The following is a 19,842-nucleotide window of genomic DNA, read 5'->3' on the forward strand; positions in this document are numbered from 1 at the left end:
GCCAATAGTCCTTTTCACATTGACTTGAAATCTGTCTTCTGTCATATATATACACATACAGTATTTTTTCTCTCTCTCTCAGATCTATTTCTGGGCCATCTATTCTGTGCCAGAGATGTCTGTGTCTTCCTGTGTTAGAACACATATATTACTTTTAGAATCAGGGAAAAAAAAATTTTTTTTTAAGAATTTCTTTGGAACCCCCACTGAGTCTGGACAGGAGCAGAATTGCTAGAAGGCCAGAGGCCTAGTGAGAGAGGCCCAAGGTGAAGGGACCTCCCAGCCCCAACCAGGAGGTGGTTTGGGGGAGGAGAGGAATAAGGAGGATGCAGCTGCTTGTAAAATAAAGTCTTCCCTTTTATTGTAAATCAACCCTTTTCCAAGTTAGTGCCACAAGTTGAGATCAGGGGCCTGGAGCCCACTGGGGCATGGCAGGAGCAACAGGGGCGACTCATGTCCCTTGCCCCAAGCTCAGACCCTCCACGGATGGGACTGGCAGCCAGAGATAAGGGCTGTGGGGCTATCTGTCTGCCCCCTACCCTGCCAGCCCTGGTCCCTGGTCTGCCTGCTTAGCTACTCCCATGGCTATGGATAGACGGGGCCAGGGCAGAGAGGCAGTCTTGCACAAGGTGTCCATGGCCAGTGTTAGTGATCAGAGCCCAGTCAGGCTGAGTTAGTGGGGTCTCCTCCGGCAGCCAGAGAAGGAACTGCAGAGAGATGCAGAGACAGGGCACTGATGCAGGCTGGAGGGCCACCAGGGTGTGGCACGCCTAGCAGGCAGCTCACAACTGACGCTCTGATGCCTGGAGCACCTTGGGGTGTGGTGAGGAGGACAGAAGCTGGGCTGTGGGTGCTGGGGTGTTTCTCTGGAGCTCACCGGAGAGGGGAGGCAGGCTCCAGGGTGGGCGGGAGGAGAGGCTCAGATAGACGACTGCCACTGCACAAAGCGCTTGGATTCCTGCCAGGAGGAATCCAGTGAGAGGAGGGGATATAATGGGGTTCTGGCATTGTCCCCAGCTCTTCCTCCCTCAGACCCGGGAGTCCAGGCTCCCAGCTCTTCCTCCCTCAGACATAGGGACCCAGGCCTCCTAGTCCCTCCTCCCTCAGACACAGGTCAGGGCGCCTAGCCCTTCCTTCCTCGGACCCAGGGATCCTGACCCCCAAACCCTCCTCCCTCAGACTCAGGGGTCCTGACCCCATCCCCTCCTCCCTCAGACCCAGGGCTCCTGGTCCCCAGCCACTCTCCCTCAGACCCAGGGGTCCAGTACCTGAGGGTTGAAAGGGTCATCATCATCTGTGTCGTCATAGTCGTCACTGGGGTGCGATGAGGGGTGTGGCAGAGGGGCAGGATGGGGGACCCATCAGGAGGCTGCACCCCCCAACAGTGGTCCCCAGTTGCTGCCCTCCTCTCCCCTCCCTCCGGGCCCTGCCATTTCTCCCCTCCTGACCTGGGCGGGAAGAGGGCCCAGGCACGGGGCAGGCTGCAGAGGGCTGTGGCCAGGGCCCCTGCAGACAGCAAGGAAAAGAGCAGCAGGAAGAGCAGGCCCTCCAGGGCATCTTCGCACAGGCCACGCAGGGCTGTGCCATAGTCCTGGGGATGGAGGGTGTTGTTGGGCAGTGTCCCCACCCAGCACACACACTCTGACTCTGCACAACAGGAGTTAGACTGTTCACCTGGCTGTGCAGTATTGAGCAAGCCACCCAATCTTTCTGTGCCTCTGTTGCCTCCCTATTCTGAGCATGGGATGAGGTTATTGGTGTGACACTCCTAGTCACCATGTCAGCTATGCTCTGGTCTAGTGCAGGGTTTCCTACCTTGGGCGTTATTGACGTTTTGAGCCTGATCATTCCCTGCAGTGAGGGGCAGTCCTGGGTGCTGCAGGGTGTATTGAGTGGCATCCCTGTGCTCTATCTGCCAGGTGCCAGGAGCCAGGAGCACCACTTCCCACAGTCCTGACAACCAACGATGTATTCGCCCATTGCTAATGTCCCTGAGGATAGGTTGCTGACTCAGAAGGATGCACTGAGAAGACCCCCCTGGCTGAGAGTGATACTGGGCACACAGTACTCTGCCCCTGATACAAGGCGAGTGCTGAGTATATCAGCATAGCTGCCCTGCTGAATGCGGGGGTAACTGAGAGCCTGCTGTGCACTAGTCCCCAAAATGGAAGACTTCAGTAACTAGGACTGAAAATGGTCATTTCAGAGGACGATGCACTGATGAGACGGAAGGACCTGGGGGCAGTGAAGGGCAGAGGTGTGGGGCAGGTGGCCCTGCTGCGGGGATGTGGCCAGCAAGGAGCAGCCAGGCCCTGGGCTGGTGCGGGGGTGTGAGGAGGAGTCTGGGAGGGGCTGAAGCCAGGGACAGGCACATACAGGGCTGACCACGCAGGCCTTGTAGGTCAGGGCAAGGAGCTGGGATTTTAATCCGTGTGCTGGGGGAATCACTGGAGGGTTTTAAGCAAAAGAACTTGACCGGATTATGTCCTAAAAGGCTCACCTGGTTGTTGGCTGGTGCATGGAGGACAGATGGGGAGGGCATGAGGGGACAGGGAAGAGGTTCCTGGGGTCATCGGGTGGACAGTGAGGACCACAGGCACCAGGGCAGCAGTGTTAGCTATCTGGACAGTGGTTGGAGTCCAGATAGATTTCAGAAGAAGGGCCATATACAACTTGCAGTTGAGATGGCTGTGGGAGGGCAGGCCTGGGAGCAGAAGGGTGTCCCTGAGTTTCTGTATGGAGCACCCCGGAGAGATGTGGGTACCTGTTACTGAGGGATGTCTGAGGGAGGGGCCACCAGCTCCATGGGGAATTCTGTTTGGAAAGTATCAGGCACATACAAAATTCCCTTCATCCCACCACAGCTCTGCAAGGCAGAAGAAACTAAGCTCCGTGACACTGTTGCTTTTTGCAGTAGGGGAAGAAGTCCAGAGAGGGACAGCCAATTGCCCAGAGTTACACAGCCTGGGAGGGGTAGAGGTGAAATGGGAGTTGACTCTCAGAGGTTCCAGTGCCTGCCCTTCTTCCTCTACATTCCTGAAGTCCATTGTCCCTGACTTTATTGTGGGGACTCTTAGATCTAGATAGGGGAAATGGAAGCCCAGGGTTACATGGAGCATTACCCAGTGGAAGGTAGAGACTGAGCTGCCCCCCCCAGCCACACACACACACACACAAAAGAGTCTGGGGGCCTGTATTGCAGCCCCATCTCTGCCCAGGGCCCCTGGTGACCCTCTTACAAAACAGCAGAGTGACCCTGGAGCCCTGACCTTCCTCAGCTGGCATACTCAGCAGCTCTGAATGTGGATTCCAGCCTGCCCCTACCCACTTTGGTTTCAGAAGCCTGGAGGGCAACAGAGCCATAGTAGAGATCTGAGCAGGAGCAGGAAATGTTCAGACCCAAGCTCTGGTGCAGATGGATCTGTCTGGGTTAGGGATGCCAGATAAAATGCAAGACTCCTCCGAGTCTAGGTAAACTGGGACATAAGACAGCCAAAGCATAACTGTTTAGTATAAGTATCTCGACATTGCACAGAATATACTTATAGTTAAGGGTTATTTGCTGTTTGCTGAGTATGACAACCCTGTCTTAGGGTGCCTGGGTGGCAAACTGGAAGATGGGACGGCACCCTCCTCCAGTGGATGGGGAGGCCTGGGCCACAGCAGGGGGTAAATGGATGAGGACATTTCAGAGGCAGAAGGGACACAACTGGCAACTGCCTGGCTGTGGGCAGAAGGCCCCGTCCCCTTGGTGTGCATGGGCTGGGCTGGGTGTGTGATCTTGGGAGAGGGTTGCTTGACTCTCTGCACCTCATCTCAAGTCTGTTAAATGGGATAATAATGGTAGTTCCTTCTTCATAGCGTTCTTATGAGGAGTCAGTGAATTACCACCTGTAAAACACAACAGAGCTGGACGTGGTAAAGCCTGTATGTCCCTCATGCCAAGTGTTATGATAGGAAGACTGACCAGGGGAAGGCACGATCAGGTCTGTGTTTTAAAACAAGTCTCACTGTTTCGAAGGGGAATTTTCTTTTCAACCCTCACAACCAACCTTTCTTCCTTATAGTACAGGTAGGAAAAGCAAGACTCAGTGACGCCCACCTGCTAGTGGCCACCTGGCCTGCAGTGTAGCCCAAAGTGGAGTGAGTCTGCAGGACACCAGACATTTGCTCTTGGTGCCCTGCCTGTTTGTTGTGTGGATAGCACACGCAAGGACTGCACAGGCACTGTCCTTGTAATCCCAGTTTTATAAAGTTCAGAGAAGTTATGCGACTTGGACTAGAGGTAGGGCTGGGAGCCAGGCAGTCTTGCTTCAGAACTCTTAAGTTTCCCAGCCTCTAGGAGGAAGGGAGGGAGGAGGAGAGGGGACCACGACTCACAGGGTGGGAGGAGCAGATGGGGAAGTAGGAGTGGAGGGGTGATGCAGTGGGGGCAGAGGAAGGGAGGAAAGAAGGAATATAGATAATACCTACATGACAGAGGCGTAGATAGATGATAGGTAGATCGATATTCTCAGAGGTAATGGAAAGGGTCCAAGGGCAAGACGGAGGTTGCTCTTTGGGTCGAGGCAGAGACTCCTTTGAGGGGTAGGAATTGGGGAGAGGGACAGGGTTTACCTTGTGCAGGCTGCGACAGTGAAGCAGCGCCACCAACTGGTGGAGATTTCCTTCTGTCACATTCAGCGTCTCCTCCAAGGACAACAGAGACTTCTGTGGTGGGTGGGAAGGTAGTTATCCCACCAACTCTTCAGGCCCCGCCAAGGCCTGGGCTCCGCCTCTGCAGTCCCCGCCTGCCCACTCTGGCAGACCTGCCCAGCTCTCAAGTCTCCGCCCACACCACGGGCCCCGCCCACTCTGTCAGACCCGACCAGTGCTTCAGTTCCCGCCCACATTCCCACCAACCTTTTATATTTTGTTAGGTCCCATACCGCACCGGTCTCGTCCCCGCCCCACCCTCCTCTCCCACAGACCTGAAACTGCCCTCCTATCCCTTTCGGGGAGCTTATCCCACCGACCTGCGCTGAAGGGAACTGTGGAACAGCTTCTCGCTCTAGGCCCTGCAGCTGGGAGTGGATGTTGGCCAGAGCTCTCTGGGACAGAGTCAGCCTCTGCAGAAGACAGAGGGAGGGAGGGGGACCCAGTAGCCGACGCCCCCAGCCCGCTCTCCTCTTCTCTCCCCGGACTCAGAACTCTGGGCCCCTGGCACCTTCATCCTCCCCAGAACCCAGAAGTCGAGGCCCCAGCCCCGCCCCCCTCCCCTGAGAGTCCGGGTTCCTGGTCCCCTCAACACCCATTACCCTTGCCCACAGCCCTAACCTGTTGAAAGGGGTTGGACACGGCCTGGTTGCAGAGAAAATAATAGCTCAGGATGTCTGAAGTGGGAGGGAGAGCGGGGAGGGGGCCGTGAGCCTGGGATCCCAGGGCCCTCCCCAGCTCAGGAGCTCTCCCTTGAGCCCCCAAGACCTGCCATTTGGGGACCATTACCCCACCAGCCCCTCATCCCTGCCACTCCAGCCGCAGCCTGAGCACGCGCAGGTCTCCACACTCTCCCTGGGAATCCCTAACTTACAGTGCTCCTCCATTTTCTCTCATCCCTGAAGCCCAGCCCACCACCTATCCTGCCCCTCCCTCCTGCTGGCTCCAGCAGCTTTATCTGGCCATCTGTCCCACCTTTCAGGAGACGTGCTGAGAGATCCCTTCTAGAGGGCTGTGTACCCCCATCCCCTACAGCACTGGACACAGAGGGAGCCCCAGGAAACTAGGGCCTGCATCCACCAGCCAGGTCCGCCCACCAAAATCACCTGAGCTGAGTCCTGTCTCCTCCTGGGTCAGGTTCAGAACATAGGTGTCCGGATTGGAGCAGAAGTCACTGAGGCCCTGAGTCAGGCAGCAGGAAAGGGGCTCAGACCTGAAACTGCCCCAATTCCACATGCCCACAGCACCCAGAGCCTGGCTCCCCAGCCCACCTTCTATGCTAGACCCATGGGTCCAGATCACCAGCCCTCCTCCCTCCTCAGGCCCAGGAGTCCCAGATCCTCTTTCCTGCTCAGACTCAGGAGTCCAGGTCTCCCCCAGACTAATAATGTCCCCAAATTCCTTCCTCTCAGGACTTGAACACTGGAGTCCACCCCACCCCAGGATCTAAGATCTCCAGTATCCTCCAGTCTCAGGGCCTGGATCCCCAGCACTCACCACCGCTGTAGCTGCCTCCAGACCCATGGAACCCCAGCTTAGGACGAGAACCAGGAGACTCATCACCGTCATCCTGTTGTGGATGGAGGAGGTTGGGCTCAGGGTTCTTAATCTGTACCTCACCTCAGCCCCCACACCCTAACCCCCATCCCAGCCCACCACCACCCCCCTACCCAGGGCCTGGAGGATCAGAATTAGGCACAGAGAAGTTGGAGGTAGGGTAGGTGGGCATTTGCTGACATCAGCCTGAACATCTGGCCCCTGCCCAGAGGGATGAGGGCCAGGGGGAGGTGAGAAGAACTCTGGGTAGACAGGTCTGCAGCCTGAATCCCAGCTCCTCTCTGCCCTGCCCTGTGCTGGGACTCCGGGCGACCACAGGGCCCTGCATGCCTCCAGGTGCATCCACAGCCTGGCCAGCCTTCAGATAACCTCAGGGCTGATATCACCCTCTGGACTTTTCTCGAGGTGGGGTGGGGTCAGCACTGGCAGTAGGCAAATAGGAGGGGCTCCTAGGGGGCCAAGTAGGCCTCCACTCCCAGACCTGACCTGCTGCAGGCATGCTCCTCTACTGCCAAGTCTCAAGGGGGCCTGGATGGGGTGGCATGACCTCACCTCGGGGAGACATGGGCGCAGGCACAGCCCCCTCCTCCAGGGCAGAGAGGATACATGGGCTCTTCTAGTGAGATAGGCAAGCCCGATTTGAATCCCAACTCTAGCAAATCCTAGCTGTGTGGTCCTGGGAAAGTGGCCCAACCTCTCTGAGCTTCAGTTTCCCCCTCTGTTAAGCAGGGAGGGTGGGCCTGAGGGCTCCATGGAGTGTCTGGCACTTAGTGAGCTGGTAAATAAGAATATGGATCCTGTGGCTCTGCCATGCCACTTAGGGGCCATCAGCCTTGGACTTGGCGCCTCTTCCTGCGTCCATCACCTGCCAGATGAGAACCTAATGGCACCTCCCCCATGGGGTTGTTGTGGCAACTGGAGGAGTCAGTGTGCACAGCCCTCTATAGACCTCAGCAATCATGCTCTTCTTTATTGCAAGTATGATTATTATTTTTCCCATGACTTCAGCATGTGTCACATTACAAGCACTGCCTGTTTGGGGGTCTTCCCCATCCCTTTCTGTTTGTCCAGCCCTTAGCACAGGGCCTGGCCTAGTCCAGGAAGGACCGTGGCCCTTGTGGAAGAGAGTCTGGAGGTTGAATGAGATCTTGCCTGCCAGAGAAGCTCTGGGCAAAAGCCTAGCAAGGGGCCCCCAGAACTGCCTGGACTCACACAATCACCAGCCACTTGCTCTGTTTCGCCAGGCCCAGGAGGGTGAAGAGGCAGACCAGGAGCTCCAGGAGCAGCAGGAGGACATAGGCCAGCCACCTGGGAGGGGACAAGGTGGGGATGATGCAGCAAACCCAGCCTCAGGTGTCCAGGCCAAGCAGCACCCTGTGTTCATCCCCAATTCTGCCTGTTTAGTTCCCTGGGCCATAGCCTGGCTCACATGTGATATGGGTGTGTCAGGAGATAGGACATTGGAGCAGTTTAGAATACAGGTTCCGAGCACCTGAAACTGTACCCTGGCAGACCACACACAGGTCTGTGAGCGTGGACATGTGACTTGGCCTCTCTGAGTCCCCGCCCCTCACCCCCTAGGTGCACACCTGCACAGGGGTCTCACCTGTACCACCCAAGGTGTCTGGAGGCAGAGCCTGCGTGGGTCTCAACCCCAGCTCCTCCACTCAACCGGTTAGGTAACTCTGCCCCAGAAACTGTAACCTTCCATACCTCAGTTTCCCCACCTGTAACATGGGGAGCGTGACAGCACTGACTTTGAATGGTTGCTGTGAGTTGAACAAATACAGGTAAAGGGCTTAGGAGAGTGCCAGGCACATGGACACACTCTAATATTTGCCTGAGCATTAATAAGGGAGTGTAGATGTACTTCAATAACTAATTATTAAGTAATAATGGTTCACTGCGATTGATGAGGAGAATGCAGGGGAGGCCACAGCACCGTGCCTTGCACGTAGTAAGTGCTCACTGAACGGAACCTTTTCTCTGCAGTCCCCCTGCAGCCATGGACTCACTCCTGACCCTGGCCCCCAACTGCTTCCCCCAGGGCAGGTGTCCTAGCTGCCTGTGAACAGCTGCAGCAAGACTGTATGAAGTGGCAGGCACTTTAGAGTTGGTGCACCTAAAAGATATTTCCTGGTATTTGCTCCCCCGAAGGGAGCTGAGGCCAAGCTCATGGACTCCCTCAAATGCAGGCTTGTCTGCTTCTGCTGTCACTCAGTGTGACCTCATTTTGGGTGTTTCAGCTCTGGCTCTGACTCCGGGACAAAGTCTCCCTATCTCGGCCCAGGGTTCCAGAGTGAATGAAGTAATTACTAATGGACAAAGCGATGAGGGCACTGTCATGTTTGCCACAGGGAAGGCTGTGGCCCAGGCAGCTGCCGAGCCCTTCCTCTTCTTCAGGTGCCACCTTCTCAGTCTGGCCCTCCCCGACCCCCTCACAAATCATGTGCTCTGTCCCCACTCTCCTCCCTCTCCTGTTTAATATTTTCTGAAGCTCTCATGGCCACCCCCTTGTAGAGGATGTGTTTGACTCCTTCCACTAAGGGCACAGCCACAGGAACAGGGATTGCTGCCTCTTGTGCATGGCTCTGCCCCCTATTCCTGCCACATCCACCCTCTACTATGCTCATTGTGTGCTGGTTGCTGTTCTAAGCACTTAATGGACACTGACTCATCTGATCCTCAACATCCAGTCAGGGAAGCCCTACCACAGCTCCCATTTTAGAGATGGGCAAACAGAGGCACAGGGATAGACAGTCACCTGCTGAAGGTCTGAATGTTAGGAAGTGGAAGTCTGGTTTTAGAGCCTAGGTTCCTAATGGTGTACATACATGGCTTTTCTAACCAGGTGCTAAATAAGTATTTGCTGAATGAATACATGTGTCACACAGACGGACAAGTGAATGAGAGGGTTGCCAGGAGTGCCTGGGTCCAAGAGTGACTTGCTGAGCATGCGAGTCAAAAAATGAATGAGTGCATGAATGGTCAGGTGGGCCATTTAGAGGCAAGTGGGCAAATGGGTCAGTACATGGGTATGCAATCCGTGGCTCCACAGCAGTGTTTGTCAATGTCGTTATCACAGCCAAAACTGGAGCTGGATCACTCTCTCCTGTGCATTGTAGGATGCAAGTGGTGTCTGTGGGCTCCATTCATTAGGTGCCAGTAACATCACCTATTTCCCCATGTGACAACCAAAGATGTCCCCAGACATTGCCAATTATCCCTCTGGGGACCTAGTCTGAGAACAACTGCCACACATGGTTGGAAGGTAGCTTCTCACCTGTACTCCTCCACGAAGGACACCTCTTCGGCCACCTGCAGGGGGCTCAGAGGCACGCCTTGCCAGAAGGCCAGCCCCTGCAGCTGCTGGGCCACAGCCTCTGCCTGCCTCCGGGCTGCACGAGCAGCTGCCACCAGCTCTGTGCGCTGCTCAAGCACCTCCTCCAACGTGGTCAGCTCTGTCCTCACCGCCTCACCCAGCCTCTCCACTGTCTCCAGCACCTGGGGACAGAGCAGAGTTTGAGGTCTGGGATGACTTCTAGGGGGAACCCACAGTTGACGGACAGGGGCTTGAGGGTGAAGTTGGGGTACGCAGTAATGGGTGTCTGGGACCTGGGTCTGGAGACTGAGAGAAGGGATTTGGGAGGGGCCCTGTGGTCCAGTTAGCAGAGTTATGTGCCCTCTCTCAGGAGCTCTGGGTGGTGGGAGGCTTGATCTTGGCATAGAGTCCAGCCCAGGACTGGTATCAAGTCAGGAGTCTTAGATCTAAAGTTTGCATCTGCCTTCTAGACTCTGGGGTCTCTAGCTGGGGTCCCATGATCCAAGGTCTGCAACTGGACACGAAATCTAAGATCTGTGGACAGGCCACATCTCAGCCTGAAGATCCAGAATCCTGGAGCTGGGCCTTGAGTCTGGGTCCTGGGTCTCAGGGCTGAGATCCCCAACCTCTCTTTTGGGCCAATGGTCCTGGATTTGGTCACAGGGCAGGGGCTGGGGTCCCTAGATTTGTTCTCTATCTGGCTTGGGCTGCCAGTTAAAGTCTGGGCCTGGGCCTGAGTGTAAGTCTGGGTTTGGGGTTTGGGCCTTAAGTTCCATATCTAGTTCAAGGGACCCAATTTGCAACCAATGTCAGGGGTTGAGCATGCAGCCTGAGGTCTGCAGGTTTGAGTATGAAGTTCTGAGTCTGGCGTCTTAAGTTTTAGGCCTGGGCTCAGGCTTGGATCCCTTTGTCCCTGGGTGTAGGGCTCCAAGGTCACTGTAAGGGGAACCAATTCAGGTGTGGGTCTGAGGTCCATTGGCCACTGGCCTCCTCACCAGGTGATCAATGGCACTAAGTGTGTGGTTGGCATGCAGCAGGGCTGAGCTGAGCTGGGACACCCCATCACTGGTCTCGCTGTTACCGTAGAAACCGATGCCAATGCTGGCGCTGAGAAAAGGAGGAGGGAGGGGAAATCTCAGTGGGTCCTGGGACCCTGGGGGCCATCTTCCCCCCCAGTCCTGTCCCATCCCCTCTGCCCCACCTCCTTATTCACCCATCCCATCTGCAGCCCTTATGCCATTGGTCCAGCCTGCCGTGGGAAAAGAGCGACTTCAGCCCCCATCCATCAGTTGCCAAGGCAACGGGAAGGCCTCACTCCCCCAGCTAGGGACGTCATTGTGATGCTAATGGTGGGTGGAGTGGCAGAGGGGAGGGAGCCCCAGATTTAATTCGCATGTTCCAAGAGCAGAACTCCAGCCATGCCCAGCCCAGGATGGGAGGTCATCCTCTGCCTGCCCCAGACTTATTCCCTGCATCCTTTGCCAAGCCTCCATTATTGCCACTTGTCCTAGGAATCCTTAGAGCCCTCAGCATGCTCCCTTCAGGGCCCAGGCATTTGTACCCCACCTCCAGAGTTTCCTAAGAGTGCAAGCACCCCTAGCTGCTACCATCTCCTGGGGGTCACTAAGACTAGAGTTTTCAGCCCTCTCCCACCCATCCCAGGACCCAAGTGTCTGGCCAGCTGGGAGGGGATCAAGGGAATGTGCAAGGGAGGGCTGGAGGATGGGCCAGAAGCTACCCCCACCAACCCCTGCTCTGCCCCCGCCCTGCCAACACACAAAGCTCCATTGTGGGGCCTGAATGTGGACCACGATTCCCCTCCCTGCACCGCGTCCCCCAGTGGAGGAGGCGGGAGCTGGACGCCCTCACAGTTCCCAGCCCCCGTAGCCTCCACCCCCAGCCCTGGGATCCGATGCCCAGTGCCCCGCATAATTTTCCAGAGTCTTACAAAGCTCCTCTTGTTCCCAGAGTGTGGGGGCTGGAACCGTGTCTTTCCCCCACTGGGCCTTTGTCCACCTCCCTTGTCCAACCCCCACTTTAAGGGCCTGATGAGGAAGCATCTTGGCTATAGGGTACCCAGCCCTCTCAGGACACACCCTGGACACAAACACTGCTCCCTGCAGTGAGCCCAGGCCTGGGGTGATGGGCTCAGGTGTCTGTAGGAGACAACTACACTATTCGAATCCCTCCAACTGGCAGCTGTGGGTCCCCCACACAGGTCCTTCCCCTTGCCAGCTATAGGTTCAGAGCAGTTCTCTGGCCTTCTGGAGTCCTCAGTCCCCTAATCTGTGGAATAGGACAGTTGTTCATGACCTGGTGGGTGCTACCCTGCCAGGAAAGGGACTGTGCTCAGAACTGGCTCTTGGAAAATGGAGTGTTTACATTAGAAACCCCCCTGAGCTCCCACTAACATGGGACCTGAAGCCACACAGCCTTGAAAAAGTTGCCCTCCAGCTTCTCCTGGAGCCCTCCTCTTTACTCTGTGCACAAAACCCCGAATGGAGCGGCACTCCTGGGAGAAGAAGTTAGACCAGCTCAGGCTTGGGCATGGAATGGGAATAGGGGCCCTCAGATTGTGAGTGCCTGTCTGCTGTCTGCCTCCCTGGTTGGAGCGCAGCCACGTGAGGAACTCTTCATCTGGCTCAGTATCTGGCAATAAGGAGTTGCTCCGTGAATGATAAACGACATGGCTAGTTAGAACTTACTGAGGACAACTGCCATGCACACACTGTGTTATCTCCCATTTAGAATGACCATAACTAGGAGGTGGGTGGTGCCCTAACACCCATTGTGCAGGTATGAAAACTGAGGCCTAGAGAGATTCTATCACTCCTTTAGGTTGCATAGCTATTCTGTAGGATAGCCACCAAAACCAAAACCAAATCTTATCCCCTAAGCTTTCCTGTTAGGCTGGCTGTCCTTGGGAAAGTGACTTCCTGCTGAAGTCTCAGTTCCTTCATCTAATAAATGGGAACAATTCTCCCAGCTGTGAGGCAGTAGTGGGATAAAATAATGTTGAGTGTCCTTCCCAACTGCTTCTCCCACGTGTCAGGACACCTCCAGGAAGGCTGATAGATAGCCTGGGGAGCCCCGTCCTAACTGCCCACCCACCCTGGGGCCCCATTACCAGCCGATGAGAAGGGCAGCAATGCAACTCCAAGTGACACAGCCTCCCCCAGGCGGGGGGCTCTTGGCCCCTGGGGGTTCTGGGGGGCGGCAGCAGCAGAAGCGGATGAGGTAGACAGCGATGAAAATGAGGCTAAGGCCCAAGCCCAGGCCTGCCAAGGCCGCCACCAGCAACAGGGCCTGAGGGAAGGGGCGACATTAAGTCTCAGTGGGGACTGGTGTGTTCAAGACTCAGAGCTTCATTCTTGTGTGTGTAGCTGGGGGTTCTGGGTCCAGGATGTCACAGTAGGCATGAAAAGCACCCCTGGCCAAGTGTGAAGGAAGGGGTCACCAGCCCTTCCCACGGTGGCAGTTGGGCTTTGGGATTTAGAGATAGGTCGCTGCAGGAGTTTCCAACTGAGGGGTCTCTGAGCCTTGGGTTCCAGTTCTGCTCTGCCCACTCTATGGCTGTGTGACCTTCAGCAGGGGCCTTCCCCACTCCGAGCCTCAGTTTTCTCTTCACTGCTATCAGCAGTCTGAATGGAACATCTTCCCAAAACCTGCTGAGGCTCCCCCGGTAGAGTATGGGCTTGGGGGTGGGTGAGGGTGCCTGTTCCCAGAGCTCCATGCCAGCCTGGGGGTGGGGGATGTGCCTCCTCCCCTCTCTTCTCTGCTAGTCCTCCCAACTCCCTGCACACTCTCTCCCCTGCCACTGAGCTCCACACCCCACTGTAGCATGAGCCTGGCACCCAGGGATGGGTGGGGGACTCTTTGATAGCCTGCGTGTGTGCGTGCAAACACACACACACACTCAGGTGAAGACAGAATGGGATGGTGGGTGGGAGGAGCATGGAGGGAGAAGGACACAGCCAAGGAAGGAGAAATAAAGACAGAGAGGTGCAGAGATGAGACAGAAAAAAACAGATCAACAGGGATCAAACCAGAGATGGAGAGAACAGAGAGAGGAAAAGAAAAAGATCAAAGGAGAGTGATGCAGAAAAGAAGTGAGGCAGGTGAGAGAGACTGAAAAGGACAGCCAGAGCCTGTGAGGACCGAGGCATGCAGAGAAACCACATCTGGAGTCGGAAAGCCTTGCAGAATAAGGGGGTGCCCATGTGGCAAAGGCCCAGAGCAGGGCAGGGGTGTGTCTTTAGCCACACAGCAGGTGGGGACATCAGGATGAGAACCACATCTCCGGACATGCCAAGGCAGTTTCCCCTAAACCACAGCGTTTCTGCCTTTTGCTTGCAGTAGATTGTGTCACTCGTTTATGCAGGTTTTGCATTTCTGACGTGAGACTGGATATTTTACCTTTGACTGAATTTGCTATGAGTTGAAAATACACCTGAGCGTGTGTGAGTGTGAGAGGAAAGAGCACATCTGTTGGCATTTGTATATTCTGGGCACAGTTCCTTGAGTGTCTGTGAGTGGTGTCTGGGTGCATGTGTGAGACACTGTGTGTGAGTGTAAGTGTATGAGGGACTGGGTGAGAATGTGTGTGAGCACATCACAACGTGATATGTGTACATGTGAGTTGTGGATATATGTGTAGGTGAGTACGTATTAGTGAGTGTTAGTCAAGACGTGTGCATGCATGAGAGTGTACAAGTGTGAGCATGTGTGTGAGTGCATATGTGTGTTGAGTGAGTCATTATAAGCATGCACGTGTGGATAGCATGGATAGCGTGTGAGTGTGGACAGGTGACTTTGTGAGTATCTGTTGAGGGTGACTCAGTATAAGTGTGCACATGAGGATGCGGGCATGTATAATGTGTGAGTGTATGTGAGTATGTGTGTGTTGAGTGTGAGTCAGTATATGTGTGCATGTGTGTGAACATGTGTGTGTGTGGTATGCACAGGTGAGAGTATGTGTGGGTGTGTTCTCAGTATGAGCACGCAAGTATGAGTGTGCAAGCATGTATGTGTGTGTGAGTGTGCATACAGGAATAAGTGTGTACGTGTGAGTGTATGAGTGTGCATATGAGTCAGTGCATGTGTGTCCCTGCAGGTCCCCATCCTAGGGTTCCTGGTGCTGTCTCCAGCTGTGCCCTTGGTGGCTGTCTTCGTGGATGGGAATTTCCTGCTCGGGTGTGCTACTGTGGGAGACCTGCGCTGGAGCGGACCTCTCAGCGTCTGGGGAGATCTCGGTGACCCTGAGCAGGTGTGAGTCCCCACCAAGACCAGAGTCGGTGGGGCAGCGTTGAAGTTGTGATTGTGTAACCGCAAGGCCGTGGGCGAGGGGACGGCGGTCCCGGTTTGGCGGTGAGAGGGGGAGGCGTGGAGTAGGCGGGGAGGAGCTGCTCACGGCTGTGCCAGCCATGACCCAAATAGCTCAGAACGCAGCACACATCCCCCTCCCCGCTTTTCTGGGACCCCCCCACACTCCTTCTAAGCTGTCCAATCCCGGATCCCAGTACCCGCCAGCCACCCAGGACAGATCAGAGCGGCTCAGACCCTCCCCGCGCAGGGCCCAGGACCCCTCCTGGGGCGCGTCAGGACGCCCAGCGCCCCAACCCACTCCCAGGCTCGGCCAAGCCTTTCTTCTCATTAATCTCAAAGTCAAGGACTCGAATTAAACTGGGTCAGGGGACAGTTCTCTCGCCCCTTGGAGCTGCCCCAAGCTGGGCCCCTTCCCCAGGGGCCCTGGCTTCTGTGAGGTTCCCACACTGGCCCCACCCTCCGGGACCCATGTGTATAGTTCAGGCGGCTCCCCCAACCCAGCGTCCCTTTGCCTCCAACCCTCCAACTCCCGACCACCCTTCTGTCCTGGGACTGGATATTCTAGATGCTTCCTCTTCCAGCACGACCTCGACTTCCCAGCCCTGGCTGGCCTTACCTCCACTCCTCCTTCCCCATTTCAGGATCTCAATCCCATCCAAGAACCCCGAGTTTTCCCTCTCCACCATTATCAGGTCCTGTACCTCCCGGGCCCCACCTTAACTGGGACACGTTTACCAGCTCATATTCCATGGGGGGCGGATATCTTTTAGGACAGGGAGAACCGACCTACCCTCCCGATGACCCTGGAGACTGGCTTCCTGGGGCAGACCTCAGGGACTCGAGAATCCATGGGATCCAGTCTCCTATTCTGGAACTCAGGGGTTCATGGCCATTCCTTATTTAAAGAGCTGGGGCTCCGGACTCCCGGCGCCCATACCAGGAGAACCTCCAGGTGTGGGTGCCCTAGGCTCCTCCTCCCTCAGATACCCCAAAGTCCGGGCCCGGCCCCCCGCCCTGGAGAACACAAGAATCTGAGATCCAGTCCCTTCCTTCCTGGGGAGCCCGAAGCTCTGGCCCCCAGCCTCGCCCCCGCCCCTCGGGATCCGGCGCCCTTTCCCACCTGCTGGTATTCCTGCTCTTGGGGCGCGAAACCGCTAGGCACCGGGCGGAGCTGGAAGTCGGCGCGGGGCAGCTGGTGGAGGAGATGTACCCAAGCCGAAGGCCGGTAGCCCGGGGGCACCCCCATGGCCCCCGGGGAGGGGCAGCGGGGCGGACGCCGGGGCTGCGGGAGCCTCCGGAGTCGAGCGGGGCGCGGGCGGAGCGGGGTCTGGCGGGGCTCAGGGGAGCGGCAGAGGGGGGAGGGAGGGGGTGGGGGGCGGAGATTGGGGGGAGGCGCGGGCCGGGCGGGGACGGTGCTGCCCCTGGTGGCCGCAGTGGGGACTACGGGCGCCCGCACCGGCTCCTGGCACTCCGCCGCCCCCCGACCCCCTCTAGTCCCGGGCTCCTACCTGCTGCCCGTGGGAAGTACGGTGCTGCGGCGTCGGGGGCCTCGAGAGAGCTGAGCTGTACAGCGACTTGAAAATAGCCCTCTTGGGCGTGTATGGCCCCTCATGCTGTTATATCACCCTAAAACATAATGATGTAATGATCCCCGTGTCTTTATGAGGAACCTAATGTCCTTGTAAAGGTCGCTTGTATTTGCACAGCATTTTACAAAGGACAGCCAGTTAGTTCCATGGATAAAAATTCTTCACTTCTGTGTGTAAAAGTGCTCTCACCTGTAAGACATGCCTCCATTTGGGTAAAATCCTCCTCCCAGTTCCCCCCCCCCCATAGCCTATATAAGGACATGGTGTCGACAGACAAACCCTCCTGTATGTATAGAAAAACTCCAGAATGTATTAAATGATAGTATACCCGTGTAAAGACCCCTCACATCTGCACAAGGACCCCTTCCACCTGTATAAGGACCTCGATTACCTACACAGGGACCCCTCCCATCTTTGTAGGGATGTCTGTCATGTGTTTGGACTCTCCTCCAAACTGATGAAGTATTACTTTGGTGTGTATAAAGGCCCTGTCCCTTGGGGCATTCCCCATTACAGGTGTGTCTCCAGCAGTCACCTATGTGAAACTCACTCACTGATGCCACACTAATAGATGTGGCATAGAGACTCGAAGAGGGGACTTGCCCCCCCCACCCCATGTCATTACCCAGGCCATTACTGTTGGAGCTCAAGTAAGGTACTCAGGAATGCAGCCGGGGGAGCCCTCTCCTGCTGCAGGTCAGGGCTAGACGGTACCACCTGACGTCCTCGCACCTCCCTTAGGGGTACTGAAATGAAAAACAGAAAGAACATTTTGCCCCAGATTGGTAATAAAGGACTAGGGAAAAAATTAATGATGGTGGTGATGATGGTGATTGATGATGCTAGTGGTGATAGTGGGGAGAATGAGGAGGGAGGTGACGATATTGATGACAGCACTGATGATGATGATGGAGACAAGGGAAGCCAGCTGCTCCTGTGACACCATCACACACACTCGCACTCACGTTGTCACTACCCCAGATCTTGTTCTCCTGCTGCCTCCAGTTCTGGAGTCACATTCTTGATACCCCCAAAATGGTCTGCATGAGGCTTGGGGATGAGGATCCTAAGATGAGCAGCCGAGAGTATACTAAGGGATACCCATCTTTGTGTCTTTCTTTCCTTAGCTGCAGAATGAAGGGGAAGGGGTGAGATTAGTCTGTCCTAAAAGTTCTAGTTTGTAAGGTATCCGGCATCATATCCAAAGCGTTTGTGGAGTCAGCAGGGCTCGCTAATGGGGAGAAGAATTCTGATACCATGATGTGCACCATTGGACATATGTATATCAGAATGGGACACTGACATGCTCGTGGTGACTCTGCAACTCAGAAGCCCTCAGTGGCTCCCCATTGCCTAATCAAGTCGAACCCTCTCAGTCATTCATTTGTGTTCACCCCCTCTTGGCCCTGCATCAGCCTTGTCCACATGGGTCATAGTCAAGAGTGGTGGGCTTCCACCTTGTAAGGACACAGCCCATGGTGAGAAACACATTTTACATTGTGATCACACACACACACAGTAAAAAGTTTCTGACCACTTGTTTGAAGCCCTTGCATATTTTCTATTCTCTGTTAAATTCTATTATATCAATTAAAATCAGGTAACAACTTTCTAAATTGTTTCATGACTGGCTAATGGGCCATGACCTGCAATCTGAGAAACACTAATCTCAAATTCCAGAGAACAATCTGGGCTGGTGTTAGAGAAGGAGTAACTATTGCTAAATTGCCTCAGCTCCCCTGGGAGTGCAATGCTTTGTTTCTGCTCCCCTACCCTCAGCATGCATGCATGTATAAACACACACACACACACACCCCTTCCCTTCAGTCCCCTGATCAAAATCATTTGAATTGATTGAATCTCCTTTTTCTCTATTCTTCACTCTGGCTCTCTTGTTTCAGTCTGTCTCTCTCACACTCGTTTTTTTCTCTCTGTGTTCGTTCTGACTCTTTCTCTTGTCTCCGTCTCTGTGTCTCTCTTGCATGTAGTTTGGGTCCCAGCAGGCAAGCCTCTTTAGAGAAATGCTTTGGCTCACATTAGCCAAGGTCCCCATCCTACAGCCTGGGATATCTGCAGCGCTGTCTGATAGAAATCTTTTGACCTGACCTTTTCCTGCCATTGTTCCCTGGGTAGGTTTCTCCTGGATTATTCTCAGGTAGTCTCAGATATTTCTGTGGTCCTTGGTCAAATGTCATTCCAACCCCATCCCAGGCTCCACAGGTGCTAATTTAGGGCTCAGGATACATGAGAACGCCCTAGTAAAGGTGGCTCAGAGCCCATGGCTGTTGCTGTTTAGTTTCAGCCCATGCTTGCCATGTGGGAAGAGGGCCTAGCGTTGCCAGATGTTCTCTATTTCTAAGAGAAGGCAGAAATCTGGATATTTTTAAAAGCAAATCCCTTAGCTTTTAAATGTTAAAACTAATTCAAATTTAAAAAAAATGCTGTGTGGGCCAAATAAAACCTGCCCGTGGGTTGGAGCTGGCTAGCTTTTCGACTCTGCTCTAGCCAGACACAGAGCAGCACAGGCATGAACAGGGCAAGCGGAGGAAGAGTCCATGAAGGAGCAGCCAGAGAGGTGGGAGGGAAGCAGGGAGAGGCAGCGCTGCCGCCACCTCCAGGAAGGCCTCCTGAACAGCCTCTCCTGAGAGAAGAGGCTAATGGACTCACCACGTGTTTCCTGTGGCTTAGACTCTGGGAGAATCACCGGTCTAGCAATGTGGTTGTCAGGATTCCAGGAGAGATTGCCATGTGCTTGGTACCATATCTAGCATGTAGTGGGTTCTTGGTAAATAGAATGACCTATGGTATGCTGTCAGCTATGTCTCACTGGCCCATTTGTTCCCCATGCATTTATTGAGTGCCTATTGTGTTCTAGGACACGAGTAAAAAAGGCACAGTCTTCTGTTGATGCCACTGACATTCCTCATGCAGGGAAGACAAAAGATAAGCAACTGAACAGGCAAGTAGAGTCCAGGAAAGAGGAAACAATATGCAGGACATGAGTGGGGATGGGAGAGATCTACTCCCAGAAGATGCTCAGGAAATGTGTCTCTTTCCACTGGAGTGACATGAAAGCAGAGACCCAATTGAAGGAAGCTCTTTAGTTTATGATGGACATGACAAAGTACTTGGACTTTGCAGACAAGCCAGCTTGTTTAAATCCTGGCTTTGCTACTTACTAGCTGGGTGACTTTAGAAGCCCTCTGCACCCCAGTTTCTGCACCTATGATATGAAAATAGTAACTTCAACTACTTCCACGAGGTTGCCACGAAGACTGCATGAATACACAGAAGTGTTCATATGTCAAGGGGTCACCATGCACCAGCTAGTTATTATGGCTGTTGTTGATGTGT

At 54.9% G+C, this 19,842-nt stretch overlaps 1 protein-coding gene across 3 annotated transcripts; it reads right to left on the reverse strand.

The window, feature by feature from the left end:
• Positions 1-333: 333 nt before the first annotated feature.
• TTYH1 (tweety family member 1) lies at positions 334-16,264 on the reverse strand. 3 transcript variants are annotated; one of them, XM_053608057.1, is made up of 14 exons: positions 16,020-16,264; positions 12,702-12,880; positions 10,570-10,681; positions 9,536-9,756; positions 7,465-7,560; positions 6,193-6,265; positions 5,802-5,877; positions 5,317-5,372; positions 5,016-5,108; positions 4,618-4,710; positions 1,449-1,591; positions 1,269-1,314; positions 878-958; positions 334-707 (listed from the first exon to the last, which is right to left on the reverse strand). In XM_053608057.1, the coding sequence occupies exons 1-13, from the start codon at positions 16,143-16,145 to the stop codon at positions 920-922; spliced, it is 1,353 nt and encodes a 450-aa protein (XP_053464032.1). In that variant the 5' UTR covers positions 16,146-16,264; the 3' UTR covers positions 334-707; positions 878-919. The 3 variants fall into 3 exon arrangements, with proteins under 3 accessions (XP_053464032.1, XP_053464030.1, XP_053464031.1); XM_053608055.1 differs by lacking the exon at positions 1,269-1,314; XM_053608056.1 differs by having other exon boundaries at positions 334-958.
• Between the last annotated feature and the right edge of the window lie 3,578 nt (positions 16,265-19,842).

The sequence above is a fragment of the Nycticebus coucang genome, chromosome 10 (genome assembly GCF_027406575.1).
Source record: "Nycticebus coucang isolate mNycCou1 chromosome 10, mNycCou1.pri, whole genome shotgun sequence".
NCBI classification, from domain to species: Eukaryota; Metazoa; Chordata; class Mammalia; order Primates; family Lorisidae; genus Nycticebus; species Nycticebus coucang.